At 37.8% G+C, this 16,075-nt stretch overlaps 1 protein-coding gene across 1 annotated transcript in view; it reads right to left on the bottom strand.

Moving 5' to 3' along the window:
- Positions 1-16,075, bottom strand: part of VRK2 (VRK serine/threonine kinase 2) — a 58,103-nt gene that overhangs the window by 40,887 nt on the left and 1,141 nt on the right. Inside the window, exons 2-8 of the mRNA XM_029287190.1 lie at positions 9,791-9,821; positions 8,868-9,008; positions 4,800-4,855; positions 3,165-3,234; positions 2,820-2,907; positions 2,487-2,595; positions 1,389-1,481 (exon numbers count right to left, since the gene is read on the bottom strand). Of these exons, the coding sequence (XP_029143023.1) occupies positions 1,389-1,481; positions 2,487-2,595; positions 2,820-2,907; positions 3,165-3,234; positions 4,800-4,855; positions 8,868-9,003 (552 nt within the window). The 5' untranslated portion in view covers positions 9,004-9,008; positions 9,791-9,821. The remainder of the gene's footprint in view (positions 1-1,388; positions 1,482-2,486; positions 2,596-2,819; positions 2,908-3,164; positions 3,235-4,799; positions 4,856-8,867; positions 9,009-9,790; positions 9,822-16,075) is intronic.

A 16,075-nucleotide genomic window follows, 5' to 3' on the forward strand; every position in this document is an offset into this window, starting at 1 on the left:
TTTTTTTTTTTAGTCAATGTAGTTGCCATATAAACCTGATGAGATATATTGCTTTGTTATCACAGTAATAAATTTGGATCACCAGTGTATTAGGAGGCCAACTTAATTAGGCCGCAGAACTCAATGACAGTGTTATTAGCAGTAAAACGGCAATCAACTGCAGCACAAGATGTAAAACTTGATCTTCCCAAAGTATTTATCCCTGGGGGCAAGGAGTTCTGATTGACTTCTGGGGCATTTGTAAGCAGGGAGCCTGATCCAGCTGTCCCAAAATCATTCTCTGTTGAAGTTGCAGGAATTACTCAGCACACAAGTCTCACAGTTGTACCGTATAATTTTTTACATTGCAAAACATACTTAAGTGCCTAATTGTACACTTCAAAATTTAACTGTGCTTGTTCTGTCACCATTTTCTGTAAAGTTCTGTAAAATAATTTCCTTTATCTTAAAGCAAAATAAAAGCAGTGACTACATATTCTATATTTAAAAGTGTATGTTAATGTCCACAGGGTTCTCTCCCATTTAAAAGTATAAATGAATCTTGTCCGATAGACTTAATACAATAAAACCCAACATCAGCATCTCATAAACAGTAATTCAACAGAGTTTGTTGAAACCATCATTTTGAAAATAAATATAAGTTATTAAAGACTATGCTGCAATCAGAATCAGAACTAGGAATAACATGGTTGAATCTGAGTCAGTCATAGTTGCTCTATAGAGGCTACAGAAATTAATGAAGTTTGAGAACTTTGAATCTGTGGATTCCCACCTAAAGGTTTTCAATGAAAAATACTTTCTTTTAAGGCAGGAATTTCCTGAACCCATCAGGCTACATTGTGATTTTTTGGGGCAAGTCAAGTTTTTTCAATAAATCTGCCACAAGCAAATTAGCCAGCAACCATGGATGCCTTTGACACTAGATTTTACCACCAGCAGCATCCTCTCAATTTGTCAGCTATGAAAGAGGTAAAGAGATGTGAAATACTTTTTCAACTGGAAAAATGTGCATTTTAATATGCTAATTAGCTGTACATGCATTTTCTCATATTGATTTCAATGCATCTATATTAAAAAATGAGCACACAGAGCAATTTATTTCACATATATAAACAAGGCATTCAATTCCTAAAGGCATGAAAGGTTCAGTTTTTTAAAATATTGGTAACAAATCACTTCATTGAGCCACTACACAGAATAACAGTTTGAAAATTGGACTGTGAATTTCATGTGAATAAGAACACAAACCCTCATGCTTTCTTCTCCTTAGCAACAATGCATGTAGTTTAAGCAACTACTAAGTCTACACTGTCCTGATTTTTTTGCAAAATCAAGGAACATTTAACAACGAAAAATAAAATGTATGTATATGGGATATATTTATTTACCTTATGTGGATTTTTGTAGCCCAAAAGTAAATTTGCTGCTTTAATATCCCCATGTACATATTCATTTTCATGAATATATTCCAAGACATCCAGCTAGTAGGCAAGGAAAGACTGTGTTACAAAGGAAACCAGTATTGATATTTATATTACAGTCATCCCCACAAGATTACTTAAAGGTTTAACAAGTTTTATTAAATACATGAAGAGAAATATTACAGGTAGTTCTCAACTTACAATTGACAATTGAGCCTAAAATTTCTGTTGCTAAGCAAAACACTTGTTAAGTGAATTTTGCCCTATTTTACAACCTTTCTTGTCACGGATCTTAAGTGAATCATTGCAGTTTTTAAGTTAGAAATATGGTTGTTAAGTAAATCTGGCTTCCCCATCGATTCTGCTTGTCAGAAGGTTGCCAAAGGAGAACAAATGACCACAGGACACTGCAACCGTCATAAATACGAGTCAATTGTTTCGATCACTGACCATGGTGAAGCCACACTGGTCGTAAATATGAAAAATGGTCATAAGTTATTTTTTTCAGTGCCATTTTAACTTTGAATGGCCACTAAATGAACTGTTGTAAGTTGAGGACTACCTGTATTTTGAAGGAAAAACATATTTCTTAATCCAGAGTGAATAGGTAAAGTAAACTATTTGATTAAACATACAACTATATAATACATTGGCAGTATATTTTGAACAATCACTTAGAAGGGGCCAAGAAACTAATAGCCCTTCTTCCCACTTCCAGAACCTTCTGAAAACATATCACTGAAATTTGGTGCCATACTACTGATAAAATGCTCAGGTTTTTTTGCCAATTTTTAAATTTCAAGTAATAAAAATATATGTAAGTCATGACAGACTAAAAAGATCTTTTAAATATGAAATGCAGAAGCTCAGCTCAAGTTTTAATTAATTAGTTTCAAATCACTACAGCAGAGGAAGAGAAGGATGGAGAAAGTCCTTCTCCTTTGTAGTCATTCTTTCAAGCAAAACTAAACAAAGATCATTTAAAAATACATATGCAAGACAGTAGTTAAAACTCAAAGGCCCATTGATCCCCATCCCAGATTTACTCTGAGGTTTCATACCTACCACTTGCATCCCAATCTGCAGAACAGTTTCCTTGTCAAATGTTCTCCCTTTTCTTTCAAAGATGGTTTGAAGATCTTCTCCTAATCTTTCCATCACCATAAACCTGTAACTAATATGACCACAAAGAAAAACAATGAAAACATACTGCCTTACATAAAAAGTCAACAACAAAAGCAAATGTATATGAGTGAAATAAACTGATTTGGCAGTTATGCAAAGCACATCCTTCCACATTATCCTAAAGTTTCCTCATTTCTTTCAGGGAAGGACAAATAAAATTCCCTACCCCCAGAATTCTTGTTCAGCTCTACTGTATTGTAATGTCTTCCTTACCTTTTACCAAGATGTTTGACTTGGCCTGTTCCCAAGAAAACAGGAATGCCTAAAAATGTTAGTTGTTTCAGCTTCATCCATTTTTTGACTGAGAAAACATGAGAAGAAAACAGGTTCATTAAACTGTCCAGCTTCTTTTAAAAATGAAACATAATCATGGTTTTTGGAAACATCAGAATACAATGTTATTAAAATGAATATACAGGTATATTTGCTAAAAGTATATTTGCTAAAAGTAACACTGAAGTAAAAGTTGAATTTTCCCAAGTGATTGTTCTCAAGCCATTATTCCTGAAAAAGTATTAATGGTAGCTTGACTTAGGAAAGTTCTGTTGCCTGACTTACTATGTTCTTGTTTTGCAGCTCGTTGGTAGAATTTCAGTTCTGAAAATAAGGGCCCATTTTCAAGATATTCCTATACAGATATATATAAAGGCAAAAAGTGTCATGTCAGTTTTGTGTTACACATGACTGAGTGTTGCACATAAATAGGGAAAGTGCTAAGAAGTGGAGCTTGATTAAATATGAGGAGAAAGGACAACACACATCATCTTTGTCTAGTCACTCCATCTAGATTTTATTTGATTTGAAATCTGGAACAACCAAGGCATTCTAGGCTCCAGTTCTGCTGAACTATGGCTGGCTTGAAAGAGTCTGGCAGAATTTTGAAAGGCAAACCTTTTGTTTGAATTATAAAAAAATATTTTCCATGTTTTATGTAGACTCCTCATGAGGATAATGCCTTCCAACTATACATTACAGAATTTTCAAAAAGGAATGAAAGCATGGGAGACTTTGATAACAGAAACATCTTTTGGGAGACTGATTCTGCCTTGCATAGTCCTTCTAGGAAATTTATAATTTCTGTTGTGGTAACTTTGTCTTTCAGGTCATGGAGAAAGGCACAACTGAATCAGGCATCCCTGACATTTTATTAATCAATAGGAAAGATTTTAGTATTAAGGAGATTAAAGTAAACTTCCCGTGTAATTTTGAAAAGACTATTTTAATTAAATATACCATTTTTTTTTCAATTCAAAGAAGTTTGGAAAGACACTAAGTAAAGTAGCTCAAACTCTGCCCATCTGTCTACTGGCACAGTAACTCCAAAAACTGAACAGAGCATAGCCACATTTGTTGTGGTGGAAGATGGCAAAAGAAAGATGAATGCACAAATGGGTGGATCAAGCTGGAGGCTATTATATAGCTATTCCAAAAAACAGTTACCTCCATCTCTATGGGAGAGCAGTTGGGAAGTGGATTGGCTTATTACTGAGTATTCCATTCTAAGTGTTATTTTTTTCTGGTCACAAGTTCCAGAGCAAAGCATACAACGCTGACCTTATGCTTTCCAATCCACACACCATGTGATGGAATGTAATAGGCTGGACTCCAGGAGGGAAGGTCTGCATTCCAGAGAAATAAGAGACAACTCAGTTCAGATAGTTTATGTGAGAGAAAGAGGGTGAAGACAGCCTTTCCCTAATAGTTCTCAAAGTATATCCTTCATGTAGGTAGTAGTCTGCCTTAGTTTGGCAAGATTCTGTCTATAGATGAGGAACAATAAAGAAATTGTTGGAAGAATCGCTATGTGTCTTTCTTGGTTTTTGGAACGTGACATACTAACCTATATAGATGTAAGAGACCTGAAATACAAAAGTACTCATCAACAGGCAGGATCACCAACAACACAATACAGGTACCTCCTATAACAACTGTTAGTAAAGGTTGGAAAGAATACCAAAATCAGAGTAATACATGGTGCTAACTTTTCTATAAAAAATTTTTTCCTTCCTTTGTTGCATCTTTTTAAGATAGAGCATCTTGATAGAGCAAGTATTGTCTTAAGATGTTCTGTGAATCTTCTGTCTAAAAGAGTACATTCACTTTAAATAAATAAATAATGTAAGGAAAGTATGCAATTCCATTGGATTAGAAATAATAAAAAGGCAACAATATTTTTAAAATTATAAAAAATACCACTTTAATGACGTGCACAGCATTGTCTTCTACTGGAACATCAAGACAAGGGGAAGCTGCAAGACAAAATTAAGGCAGAGAAAGTTATGGAAGACTTCAACCACTTTATCCAGAACTGAATTTCAATTCAACAACAGAAGATATGATGTAGTTATGTTCCTGCACAAATTATATTACAAACTGGAAAAGCATTTTTCTTTAAAAAAAATTTGGCTAAAAATGAAAGAATGTAATTTTTTCATTGTTTTCTTCATGACATGGGATAAGGCTCTACCATTAATATCATTCCTGTTTTTATAAGATTTAAAGAAATATGTCAAGAAATCACCAGTTTGACTCCGCTATTCAATGAAGGACTAGAACAGACTCGGAACTGCAGGCTTCCCCATATACATAATTTAGGGCAACTTTTCCTAAGATGGATATTGTTGTGTCCTGAGCCTGCAAAAGCAGGCTCGGGACGTTGCAAGAGTCCCGGGCATTTGCAAAAGCTGCCCGGGACCAGACTGAGTGGTGCCGGCCTTGCGCACATGCGCAAGGCGGGAAAAGACCGCCTCGTCATTGGTTGAAGTTGCCCGGGGATCAGAAGGTATAAATAGAGGCCTGCGTGCCTCTGCTCGGGTTGTTCGTAGATTGGAAGCAGAGAATAAAGACTTGTTAGAAATGCTTCGTCTCAAGCGCCATTATTCTCCAGACTTAACAGATATGATTAGATTTAGATACATAGATGTCACCTCTCAACATTTTCAACCAAGGTTATGCTATCTGGGTAATTTTGGGAGTTGAACACCACAGATCTAAGAAGATTTTTGAGGAACCCTGATTCAGAATCCAGAACTCCTCCTACATGTTAAGCCTTCTGAGGAGAAGTAAATAGTTTCTCACCCCCACACTGGCTATATCCATATTTTCCTTTCCTTATCTTACACCAGTAGGAAATAGATGACTTCCAACAGGACTTTGAAATTCACCCCTAGTCTAATTAGTCCTTTTGCATAACTTCTGTCCCATGCTTCATGAAAATGTGGACAATGATGTCCAACGAAGAAGCAATAGTATTATTTGATAGGATTCACAGCAGGCTCATTCTAAGTGGATCTTCTCCAGATATCACTTCAGTTTCACCTCTTGGTACTCAACTACTACTAATTCCAATCAAGTTATGATTGTCTTTCTACATAAACTTCTTCTAACCTGTACACAATTTTTAAAGTTCTGCTCAAAGTAATTTAGTATGCACCAGAGACAAATTCCTTGTGTGCTCAATCACACTTGACCAATAAAGAATTCTATTCTATTTGAATAAAGAATATATTAATATAAGCAGTTGAAATCCAAATCAGAATACATAATAACAAAATAACTGAAAGGGGAAGACATTGGCTATCTTTTCCTAATATGTTATTCTGTCATTTTGACCACATTCATTGGAAAAGATGATAGGGTGTACTGCAGAACACGAGGAAGGCATCTAATAATAACCTCTAGCTGTTCGAATCAATGCTTTAATCTTTTGTTTGTACTTCTCTTCCATTTTATGCATGTATTTGCTTTATAAACCCAATCCTACATAAACCCAAGATTTTCTTAACTTGTACAACAACTTTAATAAAAAGGATATCCAATGGATCCATTTCATACAGAGTAAGACCTTTTTTTCCCAGCTAACCATGTATTAACCACTGAAAGTGTCTTGCTCTGTGATAAGAAAGATCTTCTGCCTGTACAGCATGAGTTCTGCCATTAAGCCATGGCTTTCCCCCATAGCTTGTGTTAGTTTTACAAGCAAAAGTAACATCAGAGCACACTTCTGGAGAATATTGCTTCCCCCCCCCCCCCGCACACAATGATAACCTGGCACCATGGCACCCAGAAGTCCGACAAAGTAACTTGCTAGTTTTGCTTGCCAGCTGGAACCTACACATTTCCATGTACAACAGTTTATTTGTGTAGCAATCATCTCCTGAAATAATGGAGAAAGTGCCTGCAGTACATCTTGTGGAGTCAGTTTTGCAGGCAAAGTTTGCACAGAGGGAAGAGGAAAGCCGTGCCTATTGGCAATTAAATAGAATTCCCAACTCTTGTCCACAGCTGATCTCATTGCCACTGCTGGAGCTCTGGCAACAAATACTCATTTTGCAAATATGGATGGCCTCAAGAAAGTGGAGGTTTGTGCACAAGCATGCTGTGGTTATAAAATTTTGAAGAGTATTAATTTCCTGTGGGCTTTACTTATATGCTAACATTACAATATCTACAATCTGTAGACATTCCAAGATCGGAAAGTACAAATTCTGGTGATATTTTTTTCCCCAAAATTCTTTACTACTTTTGCAAAGTAGCAGCTAGGAAGATAGGATTTAGTTTTATGTTTTCCTTCATCTTTTATATTACCTTTCACTAGCCAGGTGCCCTCCAGATGTCTTAGAACAACTTACAGAATTCACATCTGATAAGCCAAGATATATAAACTAAATGAATCTGAAAGTCCTCTGGTCAAGGAAATCTTGTTTACTTACTTCTCCTTTCCTAATCTTCTATTTCTACTCAAACGAGCAATGAAGCTAAATGGAAATGAAACTGTTTAGTACTCAAGTGGAGACCAAGGAAACATCACTTTAACAATTTTCAGTGCTGCAAAACTAAAGCAAGGCAAGAGTATTTATATAATGTAAAATTATTTTAATCAAGGAAAGTAAAACATTTGCTAGCTTCTGCCTGGGTACTAATCCTAGTAAACTACCCAGGACTGTGCCTCATCTGGCATTTAAGATATAAAGTTCTTTAATCTTATCTGATATACATCTGGTTTCTTTTTCAAGTGCAAGTGAGAGAAATAACCATGTTGAAACCAATCCTAGACCCCTTCCCCATCAATTCTCCACAACTTTCAACTCTGAAAGCAGGGTTTGTGGGAAATGGCGGCAAAGTAGAACTAATAGAACATAATCACTGGATTCTTTTGTACCATGAAGTACAACTATATAAACAAGTATTGGGAAATTACCCACAAGCGAAGAAATGGATAGTGAAGATCCTGGAATGCTGAGATGGCCAAACTGACTGCTTTAACTAGAAATACCATAAGACATTGTCAAAATTTAATGATGATTGAAAACCCCTTATTGATTTTTTTACAGGAAACAGAAAAAAATGTTGTATGATTTTGAGGATTAGAATAAAAATAATATAGAGAAAATGTATACAATGCTGTAATAAAGTTAGAGATTTTATATCTATACTTATAACTGTTGTAAAAAAATTAGAAGTTTCTTTGATTTCTGCATTGTCTTTGTTTTCTTTTTCTTTTCTATTTTTCTCTTTTTTATTCCAAACATTAGTTCTTGCGAGTTTTCATTCTGTATTAAAATTATGAAATATTCAGAAATTATGTGTTTTTATTTATTCAATATTTAGGTTGGAACAGCAATCTAAAAAATAACATAATTTGACTGACACTGAATCAGAAAAACCACCTGACTCAATTTCATATCCAAATCAAAGATTCAAAGATCTTTTATCATGATGAAGTACTGTAATTTAAAAAAAAGAAATGTTTCAGCTATTTGAGGTTAAAAACAAAAGTAGACCCTTAAAACTGGGAAAATGTCTAATTTCATGATTCAGGTGCAAAGATTTTAGAAGCAGACCCTTTAAATCCTAATTATTATTCAGGGAAGTATAGTTTTTCCTCCTTTTATAAAGTGGGGTATAAAATATTAAATCTCTTTTGCAGACAAAATATAAAGCTCAATATTAACATCTGAAATGTCCAATATGTCACAGTCAGTGGTGGGATTCAACCAATTCGCACCAGTTCAGTAGAACCAGTAGCTAATTTTTTGTTGCCCAGGCCCAGAATGGACTTCCGGAAGTGGCATCCACATAGAGAACCGGTTATTCACATATTTAAATCCCATCACTGGTCACAGTGGACTTCTAGGAAGCCACAAAAAAAAGGGGGGGAGGGAGGAAGAGGCAAAGGAATATATACATTTCCTAGTTACGGAGGGATGATTCCAAGTTATAAGCTCTCTCACACAAACTATTTCATACCACTTATCTTACCTAGATAGACTAAGCCAAATCCTCCATAAGCAATCATAGAACCCAATCTCCAGTTCCGTTTGTGGGTATCCATCAATATTATTCCTTCTTGAAGAGGATCTGGGAGGTTGTTCTTTCTATGCTTTTTGGGAGGCATTATGCCTGAACAGAATGAATAAAAGACAACTCTTAGAAAAAACAGCACATGTTTTTTCTCCATAGCGTTCTTAGTTTAAAAAAAACAACAAACCACCTTATAATGTCATATTCTGGTAATACAGATATCAGCAAGCTTACCCTCTTTGTTACATCATAAAGTGATTCAGCTGATGATATAAGAAATCCTTCCTGAATATACTTGTAAAGGGCAGCTTTGGCCATAATACCTTGAGTTGTGAGATGGAATGTTATAATAAATATATAATAGTGATAATTTGCCTTGTCAGTTTCAGCTGTTCAGAGTGAATCTTCCCAGATGTCTTTAGTAATGACTCTTCCTTTGTAAACTGCAAGTGATTGGCTTGATTCTGGCACTAATATTTGGATAGATCTTCACTTGTTAGATACATTCAATCAGGATGTATCTGCCTCCCTCTTCAGTGCACATTTGGCTAACTTTGTTTTTCACGTGTGAATAATAAGCACATTTTTTTCTTCTTGAGACTAAAATCTGAAAACCCTTTAAGACGATTGAAACTGAGCATCATGCAATATTGTCCATGATGTTTTGGGCAATATTATCAATTTGAGATATTTTTCAGCTGTTTTTCTCTATGTACACAATTGCTTGCTTATATTTTAGTTGTAACTAAGGCATTTCAGATAAAAAACCATGAGTGATACAATGCATGGTTGGCTTCAGTGCTCTAAACCCATGTTGACTAGGCGGCCAAAAGCAGCACATTGTCAAGACTTAAATTCACAGCAAAAAGCATCTTTAATACCTTTGTATGTTCTCTGCTTGGATTCTTTCCCCTATTAAGATATGAGAAGAAAAGGGATCAGTTAACAAAAGGTGAGGAGATACACTCTCCTACTACTTTCATTAATCCCACACTACAGTAACAGGGGATGTTCCAATTCCAAGACTGGTGTCAAAATCCCAAACTTTCAACCTTTTTTCTTATCCTGCGGGGAAAAAAAGCTGAATGTTTTACTCTTTTCATTAGTTATATCATAATATCTATTTTTTTAAAAAAAAAGTGGGGGAAGACATTTTTCCTGCCATGGAAATAAGTAGAGAAGAACTCACTTGCTTAATTTCTGTGTGACAGCAATTGAAAATAAAGTCACAAGACCAAGTGCACAAAACTTCAAAAATTCAAACTCAAATTCTAGAAAGTGAGACAACTCTGTATCTACTTTCATTCAAACTAAGGCAAGACAATATTTAAAAGCAAAAACAAGATTGTGTATGTGCTGCAAAATAGTGTTTCCCAGGGATCACAGACTACACCTTCTGTAGTCTCAAGCCAATTTGGTTATTGTTTCAGGAATTGTTAATTTTTTTTGTCAACCTCTCACTTCCATATAAAAGTAAAGGCAACTGTGACTTGGACTAGCAATTACAGAAGTAAGAGTCTTGAGTACTTTATATTGACAGTGTACTTGAATAATGATTTATACTGTAGATAAGTTTGAAATTAAAAACAATGTCTTGTTATAGATTACTTGTATTGTATTACTTCTTATTTAAAAAGAGATGTGCTTTGCCTCCAGAGATAAAATATAAATAAAAGATGTACTAATGTATGCATTCACATAGCTCTCAATATTCAATAATATCTCAATATTCAACTACATTCCCATCGACTAAGAAACGGCCAGGGGGTGAAATATGCTAACTGTGCAAGAAGAGATGGCTTGAGCTTGAAGGATTCCCTGGAATTAACGTGTAAGTCACACTTTCCTTACAACTTTGACCTCCATATGAGGGAATAGACTACATGTATTCCTACAGAATATCCAAAAAGAGGTGAGTGGCATTGTGCCCTTCCTATCAACTCCAACAAAAGCAGGACTGACATATGCGGCAACTCGGTGGAGGCTATCTTTGTGGAGGCTACATGTGTGACACGCTACTCCCAGCAGCCTTAAAGAGAATTCATTCCCCAGCTTCCCAGGTACTATAATAGTACCTACACATATTAACAAAGCACCAAGAACTTTGGAATCACTCCTCGGGTTATAGACTTGTAAACAGGACGGAGGAATATTCGGGGAGGGACAGGTTAAAAACTATTTAGAAAATTAGAAAAAATGCTCTGGCCTCCCAACTCACTCTCAACGAGTTCGGACGGCTTACTTCCACTAAGCATGAAAATAGTGAGTAAGCAAGAGGTAATCTAGGTGGTGACCAAGAAACCACAAATAGAACAGAGCTGGCCATGGAGTTACCTCCTAGGACAGCCGCCTTTTTTCCTTGATTCTCACGCTAGTGGCATTATCACTCTCTCGCCCAAAACTGAAAAAAGAAGTCAAGACAAGGGGAGAATACGCGGAAAGGGCCGAAGCTCTTCGCTTCGAAGACAGAAGTTGAAGAAGGCATCACACACCCATGCACACACTTCTAAGGCGAAGAACAGTCTTTCCCGGTCCCCACAAGGGTACAAAGAGATCCATTTGCCTTCTTGGCCCCTCCCATTCCCTTGGTAAACAGCCGCATCGCCACCTACCTTCTGTACAGCTAAAGCCACGCCCCCGCCTTTCCCGCTCCGCGCAGCTTCCCTTTTTCCTCTTCTCCACGTGGTACCTCTGACGCTAGGCGACCCCAAGGCAATCCTCCGCGGCTGGCGGCCTATCAGAAGTGAGCGTCCCAGCCCAGCGCCGCTCGGCCCTCCGTCACGTGACGCGGCACCCAAAAGTTACTTGTCCGTGAATAAAGTAACGGCGGTGAGAAAGCAAGACGCCGGTCATTGGGCGATTAGTTGCGCGTGTCCTCTAGCCCAGGGGTAGGCAACCTCGGCTCTTTTATGACTCATGGACTTCAACTCCCAGAATTCCTGAGCCAGCTATGCTGGCTCAGGAATTCTGGGAGTTGAAGTCCATGAGTCATAAAAGAGCCGAGTTTGCTTACCCCTGGGCTAGCCCAAGACCAAACCAGTCGGAAAAGGTGGGACAAGACCCGCCTTCTTTCACTGAAGTGGGTGGGGGAGATGAGGGCCTTGAAGAAAAGGCGGTGACGGTCCAGCGAAATGTTAAGATATGCGGAAAAGAAAAAGAATTGCCAACCAAACCGGCGGGTGTTACTTAAATAAATAAATAATTATTTATTACACTTGAATGCTCTCAGTGAATTTGGGCAGCTCACGACAATCAAATGACAATAAATCAAAGATGGAAAATGCGATGGAGATGAGTTGAGAGACCACACAATCACTGGCTAAAAGTCTGGTTGAAGAAGTCTTCCCAGCAGAGTGGTGACTATCTAAATCTGGGGTGGAGGGAAGCTTCATTTCAGAGAGTAGACACTGCTATAGAGAAGGCACTTTTCCAGGATTCCAATGGATGACATTGTTTAATTGACGGAACCTGAACAAGCCAACTCTGAAGGATAAAATTGGTGGGGCGGATGCTATAGGAGATGGATGATCCCTCAGATAACCCTATTCAGTTAGGGCAGGGGTAGTCAACCTTGGCTCTTTTATGACTTGTGGACTTCAACTCCCAGAATTCCTGAGCCAGCTTAGCTTAGCTGGCTCAGGAATTCTGGGAATTGAAGTCCACGAGTCATAAAAGAGCCAAGGTTGACTACCCCTGAATTAGGGCTTTAAAAGTAACAACCAGCACATGGGAGCAAAATGGCAACAGCGTAGCTCACAAATCAGGTGTTTCATGGGCACACCATGATATATCCACTGCATTCTGGACCCGTTGGATCAGTTGAAGTTTCCAGGTGGTCTTTAAGAGCAGCCCCTCATAGAGTATGTTGCAATAATCAAGATAGTATCTATGGAGATTCTCAGTCATCCAGGTCATAGTTATCCCAAAGATGCTTTTTTTCACGAGGCAACTAGACTGTCTTGTTTTTCTTTGAAGATCTTTCGCTTCTCATCCAATAAACTTCTTCAGCTCTGACTGGATGGTGGGAAATGGAAAGATTGCAAGGAGTATAAATCCTTCCATTCCCCACCATCCAGTCAGAGCTGAAGAAGCTTCTTGGATGAGAAGTGAAGCATCTTCAAAGAAAAACGAAGTCCGGTTGCCTCATGAAAAAAAAGCATCTTTGGAATAATCAAGATAGTACTTCTCAGAGTTTTACTGCTCCTTGCTGATCCTGAAAATATTTTAATATGTGATTACTACATATATATTCTAGCTTTCTTCTAGTGTTTTATCCCTGCAGCATGTGAAATTGAGCCAGTTGCTGCCAGCCTGTGTATATCCTGCTTCACAGAGATTTTGTAGAATAAGAGAGATGGCTACCCCTCAGCCAGATTGACATCACAAAGTTGTGAGGATTAAAAAGGCAGAATTATTTGTATGGGATGTAAAATACCGTTCATTGGTGATCTTGGTGACATTTTGTGGTTATCTTTAACTTTTGCAGCCCAGGAAGTGTAGACCATTAAATGGCAGCAGAGAGAGGAGCCTAAATGAGTCTGACTGACTGGAGTCCATCCCCTTATGGACACCTTCCCCTTATGGGCACCATCCCCTTATGGGCACCTTCCCAGAAAACAAACCTTCTCTGTTGTGGCTCAATCATTATAGAATAAGCTGGCAGTGGAAATAACTTTGACCTTACTCTCTGGATTTGTTTACCTATGGTTATGCTGTAAATTGCTAAGTATTTTTAAATGGTAAATGAAACTATTATGGTTAATTTATGAAAGATAAATATGTAATGATCTTACTTTTTCTTTCCTCCAAAGTCCATATATAGAATCCTGTTCCAGTTCAGGAACATATATGGAGTAGTACCAGCAGAAAACATTACCCCCATCTACCCCCACACATATGATTACAATCAACTCTTGCAAGTTTTTTTTTTTTTTAAATCCAGTGCGGTGACCAATTTTCAGGAAGTGAACAGCAGGAGTTGTAAATCCCTCACAACTTTGTAGAAGCCAGATCCAAGTAGGATAGATATCCCGTATATTTTCTCACAGATAAAGCAAAAGAACCCAGGAAAATTATATATTTCATTGGAAATAACATGAAATTGTTTTGTTTAAACTTAAGTGAAACAAGCTGTTGTAGAGTTACGTGTAAATTTGACAATAAAACCAAATGCAGTTTTAGACTGTTGGAAGAGTAGGCTGCTTAACTAAATTTCAGTAACTTAACTACTGCTTTCTTTTCCTCCATTTTAGCCTTCTTCCCAGCATCAGCACAACAGAGTTGCTAATTAAGCTGCAACTTTGACACAGCTGTGGAAGGAGACATGTGTTTCATAACTATGCAGCGACCAGCAAAAAAGAAAGGAAAGCCAAAGGAAAGGGTTTTTCCTTCAGAAGGAGTGGACAGTCCAAAAGAGAGGAAAAGTATAGCAACACAGCAAGACAAAGCACAATGTAAAAAAAAGTGGAAGAGCTCTACATACTGGCTGATAATAGAAAAAGAAAAAAAATCTCAGAGAAGGGGACTTATGGCAGACAGACTTAAGAAAAAAAATGTTGATGCATACTAGTAATAGTATAGGGCATAGTATACCTATTCACAGTCACTCATGCCTTAGTCATCTCCCATCTTGACTATTGCAATGCACTCTACATGGAACTGCCCCTGAAGAGCATCCAGAAACTCCAGTTGGTGGAAAATGCAGCAGCCCACATGGGTTTTGTGTGCAGACCTTAGTGTGCAATATGTCACCTTCTATGAGAGCTGCAGTGGTTGCTGATTTGCTTCCGGGTGCAATTCAAGGTGCTGGTTGTCACCCTTATATGGGTGGAACCAGGTTATCTGAGGGACCGTCTCATGCCGATCACATCCACTCGACCCACTAGAGCGGGGAAGTAAGGAATGTTGCGGGTCCTGTCCCCTCAGGAGATATATCTGGCAGGACCCAGAAGAAGGGCCTTCTCCGTGGTGGCTCCCTCTCTCTGGAACATCATTCCCCCAGAGATGAGACTGGCCCCTACTCTAGTACTCTTCCGGAAGGCACTGAAGACCTGGTTCTGCCAGCGGGCCTGGGGAATCCAGACCGGGCTAGAGCCCATTAAATGGTTAGTTTGAATGTGTGTTGTCGACGGGGTGGGGGTGGGGATTATTATTTTATTATTATTTTTCTTGTTTTTATTCTTTTATAGTGTTTTTATATCTGTGTAAGCTGCCTTGAGTCGCCATGTGTGAGCAGGCGGCAATATAATTTTTCTAAATGAATAAATAAATAGGTGATCATAATAGATAATAGAGTAATATATAATATTAATTGAACATTAATAGTAGAGAGTAGTATAAACATTGTCATAAGGATTAGTATATTGTAATAGTAATTATCATAGTATAGTACTAGTATAGAGGTAGCAATAGAAGCACTCACATAACACTTTTATGTGTTTATTTTTACAAAATAAAAGTCTTTCCAACCTTTACAAGGGGATATAAAGCCACCAGTGCTTTTCTGTCTCTCTTGATTTTGGGTCAGTCTAATATTTTTTTCTTCCTAGCATTTGCACGCAAACTCAGCCTCCCTTTTTTTTTTTAAACCAACTGAGTGTTAATTCATTGTTACAACAGGAATTGGTGGACTAGCTTGTTGCCTGAGTTCATGGGCTGAGAGAGAAAGAGAGAGTGGCCTGAAATCATCCAGCCAACTTTCAAGCCTACGGCGAGACCAAAACTCACAGTCTCTTGGTTGCTAGCCTTAGGCCTTCACCACTAGACAAAAGTGCCTCTCTTGGGTCAGTCTAATTGGATACAGTTTTAAAAAGAATCTATGACAAGCTGCATCAATGGAAGTGTTATTTATGTATCATTTATTTATGTGAAACTGGGTTCTGTTATTTTTATGCCCTTTTCAAGTTCTGTGCCCATTTCTGGGCATTGCATTTCAAAGATCCAATATCTCAGGGGCTGCCACAGAGAGGAGGGAGTCAAGCTATTTTCCAAGGCACCTGAGGGCAGGACAAGAAGCAACGGATGGAAACTAATCAAGGAGAGAAGCAACCTAGAACTAAGGAGAAACTTCCTGACAGTTAGAACAATTAACCAGTGGAACAACCTGCCTCCAGAAGTGGTGAATGCTCCAACACTGGAAGTTTTTAAGAAGAGACTGGACAGCCATT

Source organism: Protobothrops mucrosquamatus, unplaced genomic scaffold, assembly GCF_001527695.2.
Source record: "Protobothrops mucrosquamatus isolate PMUCROS unplaced genomic scaffold, P.Mucros_1.0 scaffold_256, whole genome shotgun sequence".
NCBI lineage: Eukaryota > Metazoa > Chordata > Lepidosauria > Squamata > Viperidae > Protobothrops > Protobothrops mucrosquamatus.